The following is a 21,051-nucleotide window of genomic DNA, read 5'->3' on the forward strand; positions in this document are numbered from 1 at the left end:
CTTGGTCAGATATGACCTTGGTTAGATTTAACCTTGGTTAGATTGGACCTTGGTTAAATATGACCTTGGTTAGATAGGTCCTTGGTTAGACATGACCTTGGTGAGATATAACCTTGGTTAGATAGAATTTTGGTTAGATAAAACCTTGGTTAGATAGAACTTTTGTATGATAGAACCTTGGTTATATAGAACCTTGGTTATATAGGACAGTGGATAGCAACTTGGTTAGATTGCACCTCGGTTAGATCGGACTTTGGTTAGATATTACCATGGTTAGATAGGACCTTGGTTAAATAGAACTTTGGTTAGACAGGACCTTGGTTAGATAGAACCTTAGTGAGATAGAACCTTGGTCAGATATAACCTTGGTTAGACAAGACATTGGTTAGATAGAACCTTGGTGAGATAGAACCTTGGTCAGATATAACCTTGGTTAGACAGGGTCTTGGTTAGATATGACCATGGTTAGGTAGGACCTTGGTTAGATAGAACCTTGGTTAGGTAGGACCTTGGTAAGGTAGGACCTTGGTTAGGTAGAATCTTGGTTGGACAGGACCTTGGTTAGATAGAACCTTGGTTAGATTGGACCTTGGTTAGATTGAACCTTGGTTAGATATGGCCATGGTTATATAGAACGTTGGTTAGAAAGGACCTTGGTTAGATATAACCTTGGATAGATTAGACTTTGTATAGATTGGACCTTGGTTAGATTAGACCTTGGTTAGATAGGACCTTGGTTATATTGTTTTAGATATGTGATAATTTGAGTAGTGTAATCGTTTGGAAACACTTTGTTTATCTTAATGAGTACAGACGAAAGAAAAGTCATGGAGAGGCATAAAAACAGCACATGGATATCAATATCATATGGGTTACTACGTGCATCATATAATCCAATAATGTCAGCTTCAAATGTGAGATTTGATTACAGGTGATTTAGTGTATTTTACATTCAAGACAAAAACAAACTATCCTGCAATAATATGATAATTAATAATACCACGGATAAGGTAACATCAAAGAATTAACGAAAAAAATGACTATGACGTACGTATTTTTAAACATTCATATGACTCGGTTTGCATCTATAGATCAATGAGTTAAGTCTGCATAAGGCAAGGCATGAGCATTATTTCAGAATTATTTAAATAAACCAAATATTGTTTGTTTACGAAAGAACCTTGGCAGGTATTTAATATTGTGTGGAGAAAAAATGAACTGATACATAGTATGACCCTCGTTTTAATGTGTAGCTCGTCTATCATACGCAGACAAGAAACAATCGAGGCTGTATCATAGCGTTGGTGTCGTTAGCGTCCGCAGTACCATTCTGCAAGCTAAATCCTTTGTCATATCTAAAACACGTTTAAGACATGCACACTAGGTAGACATGAGAGCAGATACATTACAAACATAAACAGCAGGGTACATAACTCTGATTTAGCAACGGTTAAGTTGTGTCGCTTGTCGACTGGAAAACTGCAAGTTTGGCGTTCGCTCTTCGGCGCTCTTGGTATTCTTATTTTTGGATATTTTTTATTATACGTCATCACCTTAAAAACCCGACCCTCTCGGGTTCGATACTCGGTCGGGGAACGTTCTTGTGACTTCTCACATGGACACCCAGTACTAGGGAGTCTGACCCAGGAAGCTGAATCGAGAGAGTTTAAAATACGCTGTTTCTACACAATCGAGCTAAAATAAATTGGTACAAACTTAACTTTAAAAAACAATGTATTTGATGTTGTTTTTTTTAAATCATTTAAGTAAATCATAAGGAAGGCCCAGCAGTTAATGGTTAACCCACAAACCACAGGTTTAACAAGCTGATAAGCCCTGCCAGTTTGGTAACGGATCATCACAACTCGATCGTGCGTGAATTAAATGGTGGTCCTTTCCTGTGCGAGTATGAATTTGATTTATGGTTCATCAAGTCATAAATATTGCACCATGTGATCTGTTCTTGCGTCGAATTTATTTTATTGAAGACGTGGAAGGTGAATACAATCGTATAATGTATATGTTACAAACAAAATACTTTTCATTTATTTGCCAGTTTGTTTCGCTTTTTCATGAGCTCAACAGAGCAAACAAACAAAGACAATATTGAAAATAATGATGCACTAAGTAGCAGATTTATTTCACTACTTGGAGAAGCAAAATTGGCAAATTCTTATGACATAGTACTAACTAATTAGAATATAATCAAACTGTCATCAAAGTCTTCTTTAACAACAAAAGCAGCAGAAACTGCAACAGTAGCAGTAGCACCTGCAGCAACAGCATAATATCATCAAACACAATTATCAGTATGGAAATTGAAAACAGCGACATATTCGTTTACATCGTCATTGGTCATAAACAACAGCAGCAACAGCAGCGGCACAACTATCAATAGCAACACCACCACTTACGTGATGTCCGATATCTGAACGATTTTCCTGTCGGCGCACTTTTCTAGTGTTGGTAAGGGTATTAACGATATCATTTGTTAGTAAACAAATCGGTTCACAAAAAAAATCGCAAAATCCAATACGTATAATTTGCAAAATAATAGTATGCCATATTTTATTTCGAATAATGAATTTATACTTTTTCATCATAAGTCAGAATTTCAAGCTTGTGTATTTAAAATACCTTTATATGAATATTAGTTTTTATTCGATGATGAAAGAGTGTTTACAGAGATACAAATTGTTCAAACTTCAGAAATAAATGTAACTTATAATTTAGTAGGGAACATTAAATAACCGTCCCTCCATATAATTAAACATCTGCCCTTTGTAATAAAAGGTAAATATTTTGGGGGCGCACATATAATTTAATTCAGGTTTAAAAGTCAAGCAATGTTATAAAGACGCCCTGTATGTTTACAGTCTGTAAATAATGAGTTGAATAACTGCAGCAATATTTCGTATTTACATAAAATATAAATACGAGATATAAGTATTTGTTTGTGAATGTGAAAGACGTATTCCTGTGCATTTGTATATTCCGGTGCCTTTGAACAAGTTCAAAACAATTATATTCAATGCATGTCAATAAAAGCAATTCACACAGCACATTATTTACGATATTTCATTATAATCTGTAGCCAACATTTCCCTCGAAACGAACTCGTGATCGAGAAATCTTATATTCATTTATCAACAGTCTCTCTACAATAAAAATATTTAAAAAAACGTTTACAACGTGTTTTTACTAACTCAAACTACAATAGCGTTATTTTGATACAGTGGTTCATTAATTTCTCATATAATCACAGAAATAGTTTTTACATCAGTATTTAAGCGTCGTATTTCCTTGCTGGTAGGCTTATCAGCAAATTGCAGGGCGCTCTGATGACAAACACATGCTGCGGATTGCAGTCTTATGTTCAAACCATATATACTGACAATGCAAACCGTGTTATTTCGTTACATAGTTTTCTTAATTACTGATCATTATGGCATATTTACCTTAAGCTTGCCACTAGTTGTTTTTTCAACACGATACTCATGCTGTCGTGGGTGATTAATCAGTTTCAGATAAAAAAGTTCCTCTTCTCCTCTGAAGTCTGTTTGCACAAAACATCGTTGGGAAAATAACTATGAATTACTGACACGGTGCAATACAAATTGCGGACGTGTTTTTACGTCTCCTGCTTTCTCCTGTTGTTCATTAGCATAATACTTTATGGAAGCGTATATCGTATATACTGATGATGGGATCTTGTCGGCTTGCTTTAATCCGACGAGTTGTCAACAAATTGTCAACCTTATGTGGACATGTTCACTTAATATCTGATAACTCTTTTGTCGACAAAACTATTCGAACAATCTTTGCCGATGTAGTCGCACCCTACCCGCCCGTAAATCGTCCAACTGTACTTATAGTTTCAATTTATGAGAACAAATTATATACACCCAAAATGCACAATTTTTTACTAATAATTGCTTTGTGTTTTTTTTCCTTGAGTGATTATTCCCCCAAAAAATCGGCAAACAATCGAAACCAAATAAATTTCTTTTCTGAGGGAGGGGCGCAGGTCGAAAGGTTTCAACCCTAAGTTACGCCCCTCTAAAGTTTTATCCTGAATCCCTCCCTGTATAGGTTTTTCTTCATGCATTTGTACATACAAGATCTTAGTTCAGGCTCCAGTTTGGTGTTATATATGAGAAATAGGATCACATCATACATTTTAACAAGGGGACATAGGTACGGCTTTTACGCAAATATTTCATTTTGAATTGTGTTATCACAATAGTATCACAAACATGTTATTCCCTGAACGGTTGCACTAAATTAACATTATATACATGTTTAAATGAATATGCACACCCTCAACTTCTTATTCCTGTATAGAAATACTGTTCTTCCTTCAGTGTATTGTGCCTTATTGTCAACCGTATCATACAATATTCAATGTGGAGTCCATATGAGGGTTCTAGCCTGTGTTCCATTTCTGTCATTATAAATTATATTAAAATGCTCTCAATACATCCTTGTGTCGCATTTTTCTAAACAAACAAAACGCCTACACTAACTTTCTATTGCGTTATAATAAAGCCATCAAATTGCTTTCTCATTTTAGTAATTCAATAATCAAGTAACGCTCTACAAATGTGAATTGTCAAATTCCACTCGTCACCTCAGTACTTCTACATGCGAAAAATGTCATAACTTAAAAAACAAAAACAGGAATAATGTATGTCTGTTTTGGTAGCAACGGATTCTGTGTAGCTATAACAAAATTCCGATTGATTCGCGGCAGAGACTACCTAATATCGCCCGTATATTGATTACCAAACGATGTCAAAGCTAGCGAGTATTGGTAGTTTAGTACCGAACTCTTCTGATTGCATTTATTATGAACGAAGTGCAGTCACAAAGTTACTGGACTGAGAATATATTGTACAATTTGCACGTCCTTATGTCTATACTTATAACGGATATATCCTAATTACATGTTTACATTTTGTAAGCAAGCATAATAACATAGCATCAATGACGTCACATAAACATCATTTCTAAACATACGTACAAAACAAACGTCATCGCTTATACACCGCAATGTGACTACCAAAGCACATTGCTCTATAACACGACGTTACAAAAGTATATTGTTCGTAGCATGAAATGTTGGTACGTAACTGGCGAGTTCCTTATTCCAAACGACATGTTTGTGTATCGGTAAAAATACACGAGAGTCAACCGTAGGGAATTTTGTTAAATAATGATTCTACCTGACCACCAGGGTGCTGTGCATTTCAAATGTTCATAGAATGCCCGAGTTGGATGGAAATCTATTTTTTGTACTTATCAGAAGTTATAATTGGAAAAACATTTATTGTGTTTTCATGTCATTCCAGTTGGTGACTAAACAGACGAAGGAATATGTGAACAAGTTGATAGCCTTTGCTCTCTTAGAAACGACAAGAAAAAAATATAAATGCATTTTAGAGAGCAGATCACAAAAGATGATATTGACCCGTGTACAACTTTATCTTAGAGGGTTAAAGAATGTTTCGCATATTCTGCACCTAGAGGTTTATTAATCGGTTATTTTACAAAAGCTACACTTGGAACATGTAATTAATTATTATTGCCTAAAAAGGAAATAAGTAACCTGTTGTGCATTGGCTGACATAAAGTAAACATGCTAAACACCTGCAAAGATAATTTCAGAGGACCAAATAATGTTATGATGATTCATTGTCGTTTGTAATCAGTTAGGATGTTACCGTACATATAATTCACATTCGATTCAATATCATATAGATGAAACCGGATAAAATAAAAAAGAAGAAGAATATTTTAATTTCTTTAAGATATATCAACCAATCCTGTATTAACTAGATAACAAACTGATAAAGAACAATATGACCCAAACTTTACTTCAATAAATTGAATTTTGAAGATGGACTTCTTTCCTAACGTTAAATATGCAATTTCATCATGAAATTTGAAATTCAAACGAGTATAGGTCTCACTGGTCATGTGTTGAATGAAATACGCCCTTCTTTCTAATCAAAATGAAAGTTTATAAGGGCTTAATAGAGTTTGATTACAATCTTAAGCCATATACGAATGTAGTGATCATGTCAACCTCTTCAACAATCTGATTTTAAATAATGATATTGGTTACGGATTTCTGAGACAACCCTCATAATTCATTTATCAACAACATTATTACAAAACTAGTGTCGTATATCGGTTTAGCTTAAACTTTATTATTATTATTATTATTATTATTATTATTATTATTATTATTATTATTATTATTATTATTATTATATAACTATTTATTTTATAACGGTTGTTAATAAAGTTATATCAACTTATACTTAGCTTATACTTAGTCACTCTCGTTGGCACGAGGTTGCGGGAGAGTGCGGTCTTGTGCTGTGGGGGAGGCGTGGAAACCCACTTGTCGACCACAATCCAAACTCACATGCTGGGAACAGGTTAGCCATGGTTTGAACCCCAGTTTTCTTTCTTACTAAGTTTTCACCGATTGTGCCGAGGCAGATAGGCAGACAGACAAACAGGTAGACAGTTAACCCAACATTCGCTAACATACAGGTATTTTGGCATTAGTGATATTGATATGTAATGCGTTTGTTATATTGTGGTTACGTTGTATGAGACTTGTGAAGCGGTTCTTTTGCTTTGATCCCTGGCCTTAAGATATGACTTCTGTTAGAAAGGACCTTAGCTAGATACGACATTGGTAAGATCGGACCTTAGTTAGATATAATATTAACTTGGTTTGATTGGGCATTCAATGAAAGGACCTTGGTTAGATCGGACATTGGTAGATAAGCTCTTGGTCAGATAGGATATGGTAGATAGAACCTAGGTTAGACAGGACCTTGGTTAGATAGAACATTGGTTAGATAGCACCTTGGTTAGATATGACCTTGGTTATATAGGACCTTGGTTAGATTGCATCTTGGTTAGATAGGATCTTGGTTAGATAGGACCTTGGTTAGATTGGACCTTGGTTAAATAGGGCCTTGGATAGATATGATCTTGGTTAGATTAGACCTTGGTTAGATTGAGCCTTGGTTAGATATGACCATGGTTAGATAGGACCTTGGTTAGATTGCACCTTGGTTAGATATGACCTTGGTTAGATAAGACCTTGGTTAGATAGGATCTTGGTTAAATTGCACCTTGGTTAGATATGACCTTGGTAAGACAGGACATTGGTAGGATAGGGCCTTGGTTAGATTGAACCTTAGTTAGATAGGACCTTGGATATATATGACCTTGGTTAGATTGGACATTGGTTAAATAGAACCTTGGTTAAATAGAACCTTGGTAGATATGACCTTGGTTAGATTAGACCTTGGTTAGATAGGTCCTTGTTTATATTGTTTAAGGTGTGTGATAATTTGAGAAGTGTAATAGTTTGGAAACACTATGTTTATCTTAATGAGTACAGACGAAAGAAAAGTCCTGGAGAGGCATAAAAACAGCACATGGATATCAATATCATATGGGTTACTACGTGCATCATATAATCCATTAATGTCAGCTTCAAATGTGAGATTTGATTACAGGTGATTTAGTGTATTTTGCATTCAAGACAAAAACAAACTATCCTGCAATAATATGATAATTAATAATACCATGGATAAGGTAACATCAAAGAATTAACGAAAAAAATGACTATGACGTACGTATTTTTAAACATTCATATGACTTGGTTTGCATCTATAGATCAATGAGTTAAGTCTAAATGTGGCATGGTATCAGCATTATTTCCGAATTATTCAAATAAACCAAATATTGTTTGTTTACGAAAGAACCTTGGCAGGTATTTAATATTGTGTGGAGAAAAAATGAACTGATACATAGTATGACCCTCGTTTTAATGTGTAGCTCGTCTATCATACGCAGACAAGAAACAATCGAGGTTGTATCATAGCGTTGGTGTCGTTAGCGTCCGCGGCGCCATTCTGCAAGCTTAAACCTTTGTCATATCTAAAACACGTTTAAGACATGCACACTAGGTAGAAATGAGAGCAGATACATTACAAACATAAGCAGCAAGGTACATAACTCTGATTTAGCAACGGTCAAGTTGTGTCGCTTGTCGACTGGAAAACTGCAAGTTTGGCGTTCGCTCTTCGGCTCTCTTGGTATTCTTATTTTGGGATATTTTTTATTATGCGTCATCAACTTAAAAACCAGACCCTCCCGGGTTCGATCCTCGGTCGGAGGACGTTCTTGTGACTTCTCACATGGACACTTAGAACTAGTGAATCTGACCCAGTAAGCGAAATCGAGAGTTTAAAATACGCTGTTTCTGCACAATCGAGCTAAATTATTTGGTATAAACTAAACTTAATAGCATGTATTTTATCTTTTTTAAATCATTTAAGTAAATCATAAGGAAGGACCACTAGTTAATGGATAACCCACAAACAATAGGTTTAACCAGCTGCTAAGCCCTGCCAGTTTGGTAACGGATCATCACAACTCGATCGTGCGTGAATGGAATGGTGTTCCTTTCCTGTGCGAGTATGAATTTGATTTATGGTTCATCAAGTCATAAATATTGCACCATGTGATCCGTTCTTGCGTCGAATTTATTTTATAGAAGACGTGGAAGGTGAATACAATTGTATATGTATATGCTACAAACCAAAGACGTTTCATTTCTTCTGCGAGCTCTTTTCGCTTTTTCATGAGCTCAACAGAGCAAAAAACAAATGCAATATTGAAAATAATTATGCACTAAGTAGTAGATATATTTTACTACTTGGAGAAGCAAAATTGGCAAATTCTTATGACATAAGTACTAAATGAGTAAAACATAATCAAACTGTCATCATTGTCTTCTTTAACAATACAAACAGCAAAAACTGCAACAGCAACAGCAGCAGCAACACCATAATATCATCAAACACTATTAACAGTATGTATATTGAAAACAGCGACATATTCGTTTACATCGTCATTCGTCATCAACAACAGCAGCAACAGCAGCGGCACAACTATTGATAGCTACACCACTTCAACGTGATGTCCGATATTTGATCGTTTTTCCTGCCGGCGCACTTTGAGTGTTTGTTAGAGTATTGACGTTATCATTTGTTAGTAAACAAAGAACATTCTTACAAAAAAGTGTATTCAAATCGGTTCACTGAATTCAAAATGAATGAAAACTATAATTATTGACAATGTTATAAACAAACTTGACACTTCTTCAAATAATGCAATCAAATCTTTCCAATAAAATGGAAAACAGTTGTAGCATTAATCTGACTTCCTGGCCATTATTCACAGAATCCAATACGTATAATTTGCAAAATAATAGAATGCCATATTTCATTTCGAATAATGAATTTATACTTTTTCATCTTAAGTCAGAATTTCAAGCTTGTGTATTAAAACAACCTTCATACGAATATGAGTTTTTATTCGATGTTGAAAGAGTGTTTACCGAGATACAAATTGTTCAAACTTCAAAAATAAATGTAACTTATAATTTAGTAGGGAACATTAAATAACCGTCCCTCCATGTAATTAATCATCTGCTCTTTGTAATAAAAGGTAATTTTATTTTATTTTTATTTTTTTTATTATTATTTTTTTTTTTTTTTTTTTTGGGACATATAATCTAATTCAGGTTTAAAAGTCAAGCAATGTTTTAAAGACGCCCTGTATGTTTACAGTCTGTAAATAATGAGTTGAATAACTTCAGCAATATTTAGTATTTACATAAAATATAAATACAAGATATGCCAATTAAAGTATTGTCTGGTAATGTGAAAGACGTATTCCTGTGCATTTGTATATTCCGGTGCCTTTGAACAAGTTCAAAACAATTATATCCAATGCATGTCAATAAAAGCAACTCACACAGCTTATTATTTACGATCCTTTTTTATAATCTGCAACCCACACGTTCCCTGAAACGAACTCGTGATCGAGAAATCTTATATTCATTTATCAACAGTCTCTCTGCAATAAATAGAATAAAAAAAACGTTTACAATGTTTTTTTTACTAACTCAAACTACAATAGCGTTATTTTGATACAGGGGTTCATTAATTTCACATATGATCACAGAAATAGTTATTACATCAGTATTTAAGCGTCATATTTCCTTGCTGGTAGGCTTATCAGCAAATTGCAGAGCGCTCTGATGACAAACATATGCTGCGGATTGCAGTCTTATGTTCAAACCATATATACTGACAATGCAAACCGTGTTATTTCGTTAAATAGTTTTCTTAATTACTGATCATTATGGCATATTTACCTTCAGCTTGCCACTAGTTGTTTTTCAACACGATATTCATGCTGTCGTGGGTGATTAATCAGTTTCAGATCATTTTTTTCCTCTTCTCCTCTGAAGTCTGTTTGCACAAAACATCGTTGGGAAAGTAACAATGAATTACTGACACGGTGCAGTACAAATTACGGACGTGTTATTCCTTCTTCTGCTTTCTCCTGCTGTTCATTATCATAATACTTTATGGAAGCGTATATCGTATATACCGATGATGGGATCTGGTCGGCTTGTTTTAATCCGACGAGTTGTAACACAGCAAATTGTCAACCTTATGTGGACATGTTCACTTAATATCTGATAACTCTTTTGTCGACAAAACTATATGAAAAATCTTTGTCGATGTAGTCGATCCTGGAGGGCGCAACCCCGCACCCTACCCGCCCGTAAATCGTCCAACTGTACTTATAGTTTCAATATAGGAAAACAAATTATATACACCCAAAATGCACAATTTTTGGCTAATAATTGCTTTGTGCTTTTTTTCCTTGAGGGAATATCCCCCACAAAAATCTGCAAACAATTGAAACCAAATAAATTTCTTTTCTGAGGGAGGGGCGCAGGTCAAAAGGTTTCAACCCTAAGTTACGCCCCTCTAAAGTCTTATCCTGAATCCGTCCCTGTATAGGTTTTTCTTCATGCATTTGTACGTACAAGATCTTAGTTCAGGCTCCAGTTTGGTGTTATATATGAGAAATAGGATCACATATCTCATACATTTTTAACAAGGGGACTAAGGTACGGCTTTTACGCAAATATTTCATTTTGAATTGTGTTATCACAATAGTATCACAAAAATGTTATTCCCTGAACGGATGCACTAAATAAACCTTATATACATGTTTAAATGAATATGCACACCCTCAACTTCTTATTCCTGTATAGAAATACTGTTCTTCCTTCAGTGTATTGTGCCTGATTGTCAACCGTATCATACAATATTCAATGTGGAGTCCATATGAGGGTTCTAGCCTGTGTTCCCTTTCTGTCATTATAAATTATATTAAAATGCTCTCAATACATCCTTGTGTCGCTTTTTTCTAAACAAACAAAACGCCTACACTAACTTTATATTGCGTTATAATAAAGCCATCAAATTGCTTTCTCATTTTAGTAATTCAATAATCAAGTAACGCTCTACAAATGTGAATTGTCAAATTCCACTCGTCACCTCAGTACTTCTACATGCGAAAAATGTCATAACTTAAAAAAACAAAAACAGGAATAATGTATGTCTGTTTTGGTAGCAACGGATTCTGTGTAGTTATAACAAAATTCCGATTGATTCGCGGCAGAGACTACCTAATATCGGTCGTATATTGATTACCAAACGATGTCAAAGCTAGCGAGTGTTGGTAGTTTAGTACCGAACTCTTCTGATTGCATTTATTATGAACGAAGTGCAGTCAGAAAGTTACTGGACTGAGAATATATTGTACAATTTGCACGTCCTTATGTCTATACTTATAACGCATATATCCTAATTACATGTTTACATTTGTAAGAAAGCATAATAACATAGCATCAATGACGTCACATAAACATCATTTCTAAACATACGTACAAAACAAACGTCATCGCTTATACACCGCAATGTGACTACCAAAGCACATTGCTCTATAATACGACGTTACAAAAGTATATTGTTCGTAGCATGAAATGTTGGTACGTAACTGGCGAGCTCCTTATTCCAAACGACATGTTTGTGTATCGGTAAAAATACACGAGAGTCACCCGTAGGGAATTTTGTTAAATAATGATTCTACCTGACCACCAGGGTGCTGTGCATTTCAAATGTTCATAGAATGCCCGAGTTGGATGGAAATCTACTTTTTGTACTTATCAGAAGTTATAATTGGAAAAACATTTATTGTGTTTTCATGTCATTCCAGTTGGTGACTAAACATACGAAAGAATATGTGAACAAGTTGATAGCCTTAGCTCTCTTTGAAACGACAAGAAAAAAATATAAATGCATTTTAGAGAGCAGATCACAAAAGATGATATTGACCCGTGTTCAACATTATCTTAGAGGGTTAAAGAATGTTTCGCATATTCTGCACCTAGAGGTTTATTAATCGGTTATTTTACAAAAGCTACACTTGGAACATGTAATTAATTATTATTGCCTAAATAGGAAATAACTAACCTGTTGTGCATTGGCTGACATAAAGTAAACATGCTAAACACCTGCAAAGATAATTTCAGAGGACCAAATAATGTTATGATGATTCATTGTCGTTTGTAATCAATTAGGATGTTATCGTACATATAATACAGATTCGCTTCAATATCATGTTGATGAAAAACGGATAAAATAAAAAGAATATTTTAATTTCTTTAAGATATATCAACCAATCCCGTATTAACTAGATAACAACCTGATAAAGAACAATATGGCCCAAACTTTACTTCAATAAATTGAATTTTGAAGATGGACTTCTTTCCCAAAGTTAAATATGCAATTTCATCATGAAATTTGAAATTCAAACGAGTGAAGGTCGCTTGGGTCATGTTTTGAATCTAATACGCTCTTCTTTTTATTCAAAAAGGAAGTTTATACGAGCTTAATAGAGTTTGATTACAATCTTAAGCCATATACGAATGTAAGTAGTACTGTCGACCTCGTCAACAATCTGATTTGAAATAATGGTATTGGTTACGGATTTCTGGGACAACCCTCATAATTCATTTATCAACAACATTATTTCAAAATAGTGTCGTATATCGGTTTAGTTTAAATTTTATTATTATAATATTACTATTTATTTTATATTTATTGTTAAGAAAGTTATATTGACTTATACTTAGTCACTCTCGTTGGCACGATGCTGCGGGAGAATGCGGTCTTGTCCAACTTGTCTGGCTTGTTGACCACAAACCAAACTCACATGCTGGGAACTGGGTAGCCTTTGTTTGAATATCAGTTTTTTTTCTAACTAGTTTTCACTGATTGTGCCGAGGCAGATAGGCAGACAGACAAACAGGTAGACAGTTAACCCAACATTCGCTAACATACAGATATTTTGGCATTTGTGTTATTGATATGTAGTATGTTTGTTATAATGTGGTCATGTTGTATGAGACTCATGATGCGGCTATTTTGCTTTGATCTCTGACCTTAGAATATGACTTCCGTTAGATAGGACCTTAGCTAGATAGGGCATTGGTAAGATCAGACCTTGGTTAGATAGGATATTAACTTGGTTTAATAGGGCATTGAATGAACGAACCTTGGTAAGATCGGACCTTGGTAGATAAGCCCTTGGTTAGTTAGATATGACCTTGATCAGATAGGATTTGGTAGATATGACCTTGGTTATACAGGACCTTGGTTAGACAGGACCTTGGTTAGATAGAACCTTGGTGAAGTAAAACCTTGGTCAGATATAACCTTGGTTAGACAGGACCTTGCTTAGATATGACCTTGGTTAGATAGGACCTTAGTTAGGTAGGACCTTGGTTAGGTAGGACCTTGGTTAGGTAGAACCTTGGTTAGGTAGAATCTTGGTTAGACAGGACCTTGGTTAGATTGGACCTTGGTTGGATTGAACCTTGGTTAGATATGACCATGGTTATATAGAACTTTGGTTAGATAGGACCTTGGTTAGATATAATCTTGGATAGATTAGACCTTGTATAGATTAGACCTTGGTTAGATTAGACCTTGGTTAGATAGGACCTTGTTTATATTGTTTTAGATTTGTGATAATTTGAGTAGTGTAATAGTTTGGAAACACTTTGTTTATCTTAATGAGTACAGACGAAAGAAAAGTCATGGAGAGGCACAAAACAGCACATGGATATCAATATCATATGGGTTACTACGTGCATCATATAATCCAATAATGTCAGCTTCAAATGTGAGATTTGATTACAGGTGATTTAGTGTATTTTACATTCAAGACAAAAACAAACTATCCTGAGACGATATGATAATTAATAATACCATGGATAAGGTAACATCAAAGAATTTACAAAAAAATGACTATGACGTACGTATTTTTAAACATTCATATGACTTGGTTTGCATCTATAGATCAATGAGTTAAGTCTGCATGAGGCAAGGCATGAGCATTATTTCAGAATTATTTAGATAAACCAAATATTTTTTTGTTTACGAAAGAACCTTGGCAGGTATTTAATATTGTGTGGAGGAAAAATGAACTGATACATAGTATGACCCTCTGTTTAATGTGTAGCTCGTCTATCATACGCAGACAGGAAACAATCGAGGTTGTATCATAGCGTTGGTGTCGTTAGCGTCCGCGGCGCCATTCTGCAAGCTAAAACCTTTGTCATATCTAAAAACACGTTTAAGACATGCACACTAGGTAGACATGAGAGCAGATACATTACAAACATAAACAGCAGGGTACATAACTTTAGCAACGGTCAAGTTGTGTCGCTTGTCGACTGGAAAACTGCAAGTTTGGTGTTCGCTCTTCGACTCTCTTGGTATTCTTATTTTGGGATATTTTTATTATGCGTCATCAACTTAAAAACCCGACCCTCCCGGGTTCGATCCTCGGTCGGAGGACGTTCTTGTGACTTCTCACATGGACACTTAGAACTAGTGAATCTGACCCAGTAAGCGAAATCGAGAGTTTAAAATACGCTGTTTCTGCACAATCGAGCTAAATTAATTTGTATAAACTAAACTTAAAAGCATGTATTTTATCTTTTTTTAATCATTTAAGTAAATCATAAGGAAGGACCACTAGTTAATGGTTAACCCACAAACCATAGGTTTAATAAGCTGATAAGCCCTGCCAGTTTGGTAACGGATCATCACAACTCGATCGTGCGTGAATGGAATGGTGTTCCTTTCCTGTGCGAGTATGAATTTGATTTATGGTTCATCAAGTCATAAATATTGCACCATGTGATCCGTTCTTGCGTCGAATTTATTTTATAGAAGACGTGGAAGGTGAATACAATTGTATATGTATATGCTACAAACCAAAGACGTTTCATTTCTTCTGCCAGCTCTTTTCGCTTTTTCATGAGCTCAACAGAGCAAAAAACAAATGCAATATTGAAAATAATGATGCACTAAATAGTAGTTATATTTTACTACTTGGAGAAGCAAAATTGGCAAATTCTTATGCCATAAGTACTAAATGAGTAGAACATAATCAAACTGTCATCATTGTCTTCTTTAACAATACAAACAGCAAAAACTGCAACAGCAACAGCAGCAGCAACACCATAATATCATCAAACACTATTAACAGTATGGATATTGAAAACAGCGACATATTCGTTTACATCGTCATTCGTCATAAACAACAGCAGCAACAGCAGCGGCACAACTACCGATAGCTACACCACTTCCACGTGATGTCCGATATTTGATCGTTTTTCCTGCCGGCGCACTTTGCGTGTTTGTTAGAGTATTGACGTTATCATTTGTTAGTAAACAAAGAACATTCTTACAAAAAGGTGTATTCAAATCGGTTCACTGAATTCAAAATGAATGAAAACTATAATTATTGACAATGGTATAAACAAACTTGACACTTCTTCAAATAATGCAATCAAATCTTTCCAATAAAATGGAAAACAATTGTAGCATTAATCTGACTTCCTGGCCATTATTCACAGAATCCAATACGTATAATTTGCAAAATAATAGTATGCCATATTTCATTTCGAATAATGAATTTATACTTTTTCATCATAAGTCAGAATTTCAAGCTTGTGTATTTAAACAACCTTCATACGAATATTAGTTTTTATTCGATGTTGAAAGAGTGTTTACCGAGATACAAATTGTTCAAACTTCAAAAATAAATGTAACTTATAATTTAGTAGGGAACATTAAATAACCGTCCCTCCATATAATTAAACATCTGCCCTTTGTAATAAAAGGTATTTTTTTTTATTGTATTTTTTTTTTTTTGGGGGGGGGGGGTCACATATAATCTAATTCAGGTTTAAAAGTCAAGCAATGTTATAAAGACGCCCTGTATGTTTACAGTCTGTAAATAATGAGTTGAATAACTTCAGCAATATTTCGTATTTACATAAAATATAAATACAAGATATGCCAATGAAAGTATTTGTTTGTGAATGTGAAAGATGTATTCCAGTACATTTGTATATTCCGGAACAAGTTCAAAACAATTATATCCAATGCATGTCAATAAAAGCAACTCACACAGCACATTATTTACGATCTTTTTTTATAATCTGCAACCCACACGTTCCCTGAAACGAACTCGTGATCGAGAAATCTTATATTCATTTATCAACAGTCTCTCTGCAATAAATAGAATAAAAAAAACGTTTACAACGTTTTTTTTACTAACTCAAACTACAATAGCGTTATTTTGATACAGGGGTTCATTAATTTCACATATGATCACAGAAATAGTTTTTACATCAGTATTTAAGCGTCATATTTCCTTGCTGGTAGGCTTATCAGCAAATTGCAGGGCGCTCTGATGACAAACACATGCTGCGGATTGCAGTCTTATGTTCAAACCATATATACTGACAATGCAAACCGTGTTATTTCGTTAAATAGTTTTCTTAATTACTGATCATTATGGCATATTTACCTTCAGCTTGCCACTAGTTGTTTTTCAACACGATATTCATGCTGTCGTGGGTGATTAATCAGTTTCAGATCATTTTTTCCTCTTCTCCTCTGAAGTTTGTTTGCACAAAACATCTTTGGGAAAATAACTATGAAATACTGACACGGTGCAATACAAACTACGGTTATTATTATTGTTGTTGTTGTTGTTGTTGTTGTTGTTGTTGTTGTTGTTGTTATTATTATTATTATTATTATTATTATTATTATTATTATTATTATTATTATTATTATTATTATTATCATCATCATCAGCAGCAGCAGCATTATTATTATTATTATTATTATTATTATTATTATTATTATTATTATTATTATTATTATTATTATTATTATTATTATTGCCTTCTCCTAATCCTGTATGTGTATGTTCCATTGTAAATATTTGTAAATATTGTGTTTGTCTCATAGGCTTGATGGTTTATTGTATTTGGAAATAAACCTTCTTCTTCATAATTAAGTTCAGTTCTTGCTAACTGTATCTTTTTACTTTACGCTAATGTAACTCTGAAAGTATAATGGCATTTACGAGTTTCTTTATGGCATCTTGAAGAAGGATGAAACACTAACATCCGAGCATTATTTCATTAGCACGGAAACGCATTAACATAAATTAACGAAACCGCTATGATGCAATTCGGAAAACATTTGTTAGATAACAAAATTGATAGGTAATCGTCAGTATCAATCTTATGAGTTGTACTTTTTTGAGGTTTATACAAAAACTTTGTGTTTCACGATTTATGATGACTCACACTTCCCTCCAGAAAAAAATAAAATGTACATTTTAGAAAGATGATTACATGTATATGAACATGTGTCGTTTTGGATTAAATCTATGAATGGTCGTGTGTGATGACCTCATAACCTCTTACATTGACCTTAACCTGCAGGAAGGGCCATTCATGCGATACGTCATCTCAATGAGAATAGGTACTTTTGATATATCTCAAAAGGACGAAGCCTTATAAAGACATGCACTATCGCATTAAATTTCACCTCTACTTGTTACCATGACAACTGAGCTAGTTTAGTTACCTGGCTATTGTGCCTCGTTTGACATCTAAATGCAGCAAACATTTGAGCGAATATCAATTATGCTCTCCCCTAAAATTGATACAGTCAAGCAAAATTTCCAACGACGCCTGGCAAGCAGTGAATTTAGGAAAATACGCTAACTTAAAGATGTGTGTGTACAGTACAGCCATTATTTAGATATGATTGTCTTAAAATGTCTGTTCCAAACCTCATTATTCGTCAAAATAGTTACCCAAAACAGATAATCAATATGTGTTGGCCTTTCTGCAAAACTAACACCAAATTACCGATGAAAGAGAACTAATAAATTCACAAAATAATTGTAGACCTAGCCTTCATGCTTTTAGGCAAACGTTAAAATCACGGTGATCATTAATTTCGATTGATGCGTACTTAAAATTTAAGGCATTTGCGTTAGGCTAGATTTTTTTATGACGAAACCTATGTATGTGAAATTAAGGAAAAGTGTGTTTTCATAATTAGATTTCTATCGGAGTTGTGAAGATTGCTGTTTAACGCGTTACAGTGATTACATCTGCGATGTTTATTTAATGTATGATGTATTTCATATTATCAGTCTAATTGTCGAATGAATATTTCAGCCAATTTCAGACTGGTACGAGAACATCAAAATAAATATACAATGCAATTCAAATTAAAAATTACATCGATAGTATTCTTTTTCGTTTAATAAATAACTTTACCGTTAGATCTAAAAAAAAATAATAAAGAACAATAGCATATTGTCCGATAGTAGCAAAGAAACAGATTCTCAGTGTAGTTTTGCTATTTAACCAGAACATAAAAGGTTGTTTTTTTAGATACTACGTTCGCTTTCTTACTTTGCTTTGACATTCATGAATGCTCTTGACCATTCCCTGGCCATATGTAGGTTCTGTGTGCCACCTAATCTTGACCATTCCCTGGCCATATGTAGGTTCTGTGTGCGACCTAATCTTGACCATTCCCTGGCCATATGTAGGTTCTGTGTGCCACCTAATCTTGACCATTCCCTGGCCATATGTAGGTTATGTGTGTCACCTGCTCTTGAACATTCCCTGGCCATAAGTAGGTTCTGTGTGCCACCTGGTCTTGACCATTCCCTGGCCATATGTAGGTAATGTGTGCCACCTGCTCTCGACCATTCCCTGGCCATATGTAGGTTATGTGTGCCATCTGCTCTCGACCATTCCCTTGCCATTTGTAGATTATGTGTGCCATCTGCCCTCGACCATTCCCTAGCCATATGTAGGTTCTGTATGCCACCTGCCCTTGACCATTCCCTGGCCATATGTAGGTTCTGTGTGTCACCTGCACTTGACCATTCCCTGGCCATATGTAGGTTCTGTGTGCCACCGGCCAGGTGTGACAGCAGTAGTAATGCTACAGGTGTGACTGGCAATAGAAATGATGCAGGTGTGGCTGACAGTATAAATGGGAATGCAGCAGGTGTGACTGACAGTAGACATGGGAATGCTGCAGATGTGACTGACAGTAGGAATGCTGCAGGTGTGACTGACAGTATAAATGATGCAGGTGTGACTGACAGTAGAAATGGGAATGCAGCAGATGTGACTGGCAGTAGAAATGGAAATGCAGCAGGTGTGGCGGACAGAAGAAATGGGAATTCTGCAGGTGTGGCTGACAGTATAAATGGTGCAGGTGTGGCTGACAGTTTAAATGCTGCAGGTGTGACTGACAGTATAAATGCTGCAGGTGTGGCTGACAGTATAAATGCTGCAGGTGTGGCTGACAGTATAAATGCTGCAGGTGTGGCTGACAGTATAAATGCTGCAGGTGTGGCTGACAGTATAAATGCTGCAGGTGTGGCAGACAGTATAAATGCTGCAGGTGTGGCTGACAGTATAAATGCTGCAGGTGTGGCTGACAGTATAAATGCTGCAGGTGTGACTGACAGTAGAAATGATGCAGGTGTGACTGACAGTAGAAATGCTGCAGGTATGGTTGGCCGAGGGAATGCTGCAGGTGTGCCTGACACTAGAAATGATGCAGGTGTGGCTGACAGTAGAAATGCTGCAGCTGTGACTGGCAGTAGTTTTCTGCAGGTGTGGCTGACAGTAGAAAGGCTGCAGGGGTGGCTGACAGTTAGAATGCTGCAGGTATGACTGACAGAAGAAATGCTGCAGGTGTGACTGACAGTAGAAATTCTGCAGGTTTGACTGACAGTAAAATAAGAATGTTGCAAGTGCGACTGACGTAAGAAATGGGCATGTTGCCGGTGTGGCAGACAGAGGAAATGCTACAGGTGTGACTGACAGTAGAAATTATGAAAGTTTGGCTGACAGTAGAAATGCTGCAGGTGTGATTGACAATAGAAATGCTGCAGATGTTACTGACAATAGGAAAGTTGCAGGTGTGGCTGACAGTAGAAATGCTGCAGGTCTGACTGACAGTAGAAATGTTGCAGGTGTGACAGCAAATAGAAATGGAAATGCTGCAGATGTGACTGCCAGTAGAAATGGGAATTCTACAGGTGTGACTGACAGTAGGAATGCGGCAGGTGTGATTGACAGTAGAAATGCTGCAGGTGTGACTGCCAGTAGAAATGGGAATGCTGCAGGTGTGACTGACAGTAGAAATATTGCAGGTGTGACTGGCAGTAGAAATGCTGCAGGTGTGACTGACAATGGAAATGAGAATGCTGCAGGTGTGACTGACAGTAGAAATGCTACAGGTGGGACTGACGATAGAAATGCTGCAGATGTTACTGACAGTAGGAATGATGCAGGTGTGACTAACATTAGGAATGCTGCAGATATGACTGACAGTAGAAATGGGAATGCTGCAGGTGTGACTGACAGTAGCAATGCTGCAGGTTTGGCCGACAGTAGAAATGGGAATGCTGCAGGTGTGACTGACAGTAGAAATGCTGCAGGTGTGACTGCCAGTAGAAATGGGAATGCTGCAGGTGTGACTGACAGTAGAAATGATGCAGTTGTGACTGGCAGTAGAAATGTCCATATTGTTATCAAAGATCGTACAGTACGATTGTTAACTTTCCAAGTAGTGATAATATTATCTCAGAACAATTTTTGTATGGTAACGTAAGAAACAGCTTGTCTGAATTTGCAAATAACTTTCAAGATGTGACCTTAACGCA

At 35.6% G+C, this 21,051-nt stretch overlaps 1 protein-coding gene across 1 annotated transcript; it reads left to right on the forward strand.

The window, feature by feature from the left end:
* The first annotated feature begins 19,189 nt into the window (after positions 1 to 19,189).
* LOC128237857 (circumsporozoite protein-like) lies at positions 19,190 to 20,999 on the forward strand. Its single transcript, XM_052953437.1, has 2 exons — positions 19,190 to 19,982; positions 20,179 to 20,999. Exons 1-2 carry the CDS (start codon positions 19,190 to 19,192, stop codon positions 20,997 to 20,999), a joined length of 1,614 nt encoding a protein of 537 aa, XP_052809397.1.
* Positions 21,000 to 21,051: the final 52 nt, after the last annotated feature.

This window comes from Mya arenaria, chromosome 6 (assembly GCF_026914265.1).
Source record: "Mya arenaria isolate MELC-2E11 chromosome 6, ASM2691426v1".
NCBI lineage: Eukaryota > Metazoa > Mollusca > Bivalvia > Myida > Myidae > Mya > Mya arenaria.

Coding starts and splice junctions, on each gene's coding strand:
- LOC128237857 (XM_052953437.1), top strand. CDS start 19,190: ATGCCACCTGCCCTTGACCATTCCCTGGCCATATGTAGGTTCTGTGTG. Junction 19,983..20,178: donor TGCTGCAGCTGTGACTGGCA/GTAGTTTTCTGC, acceptor CCGGTGTGGCAG/ACAGAGGAAATGCTACAGGT.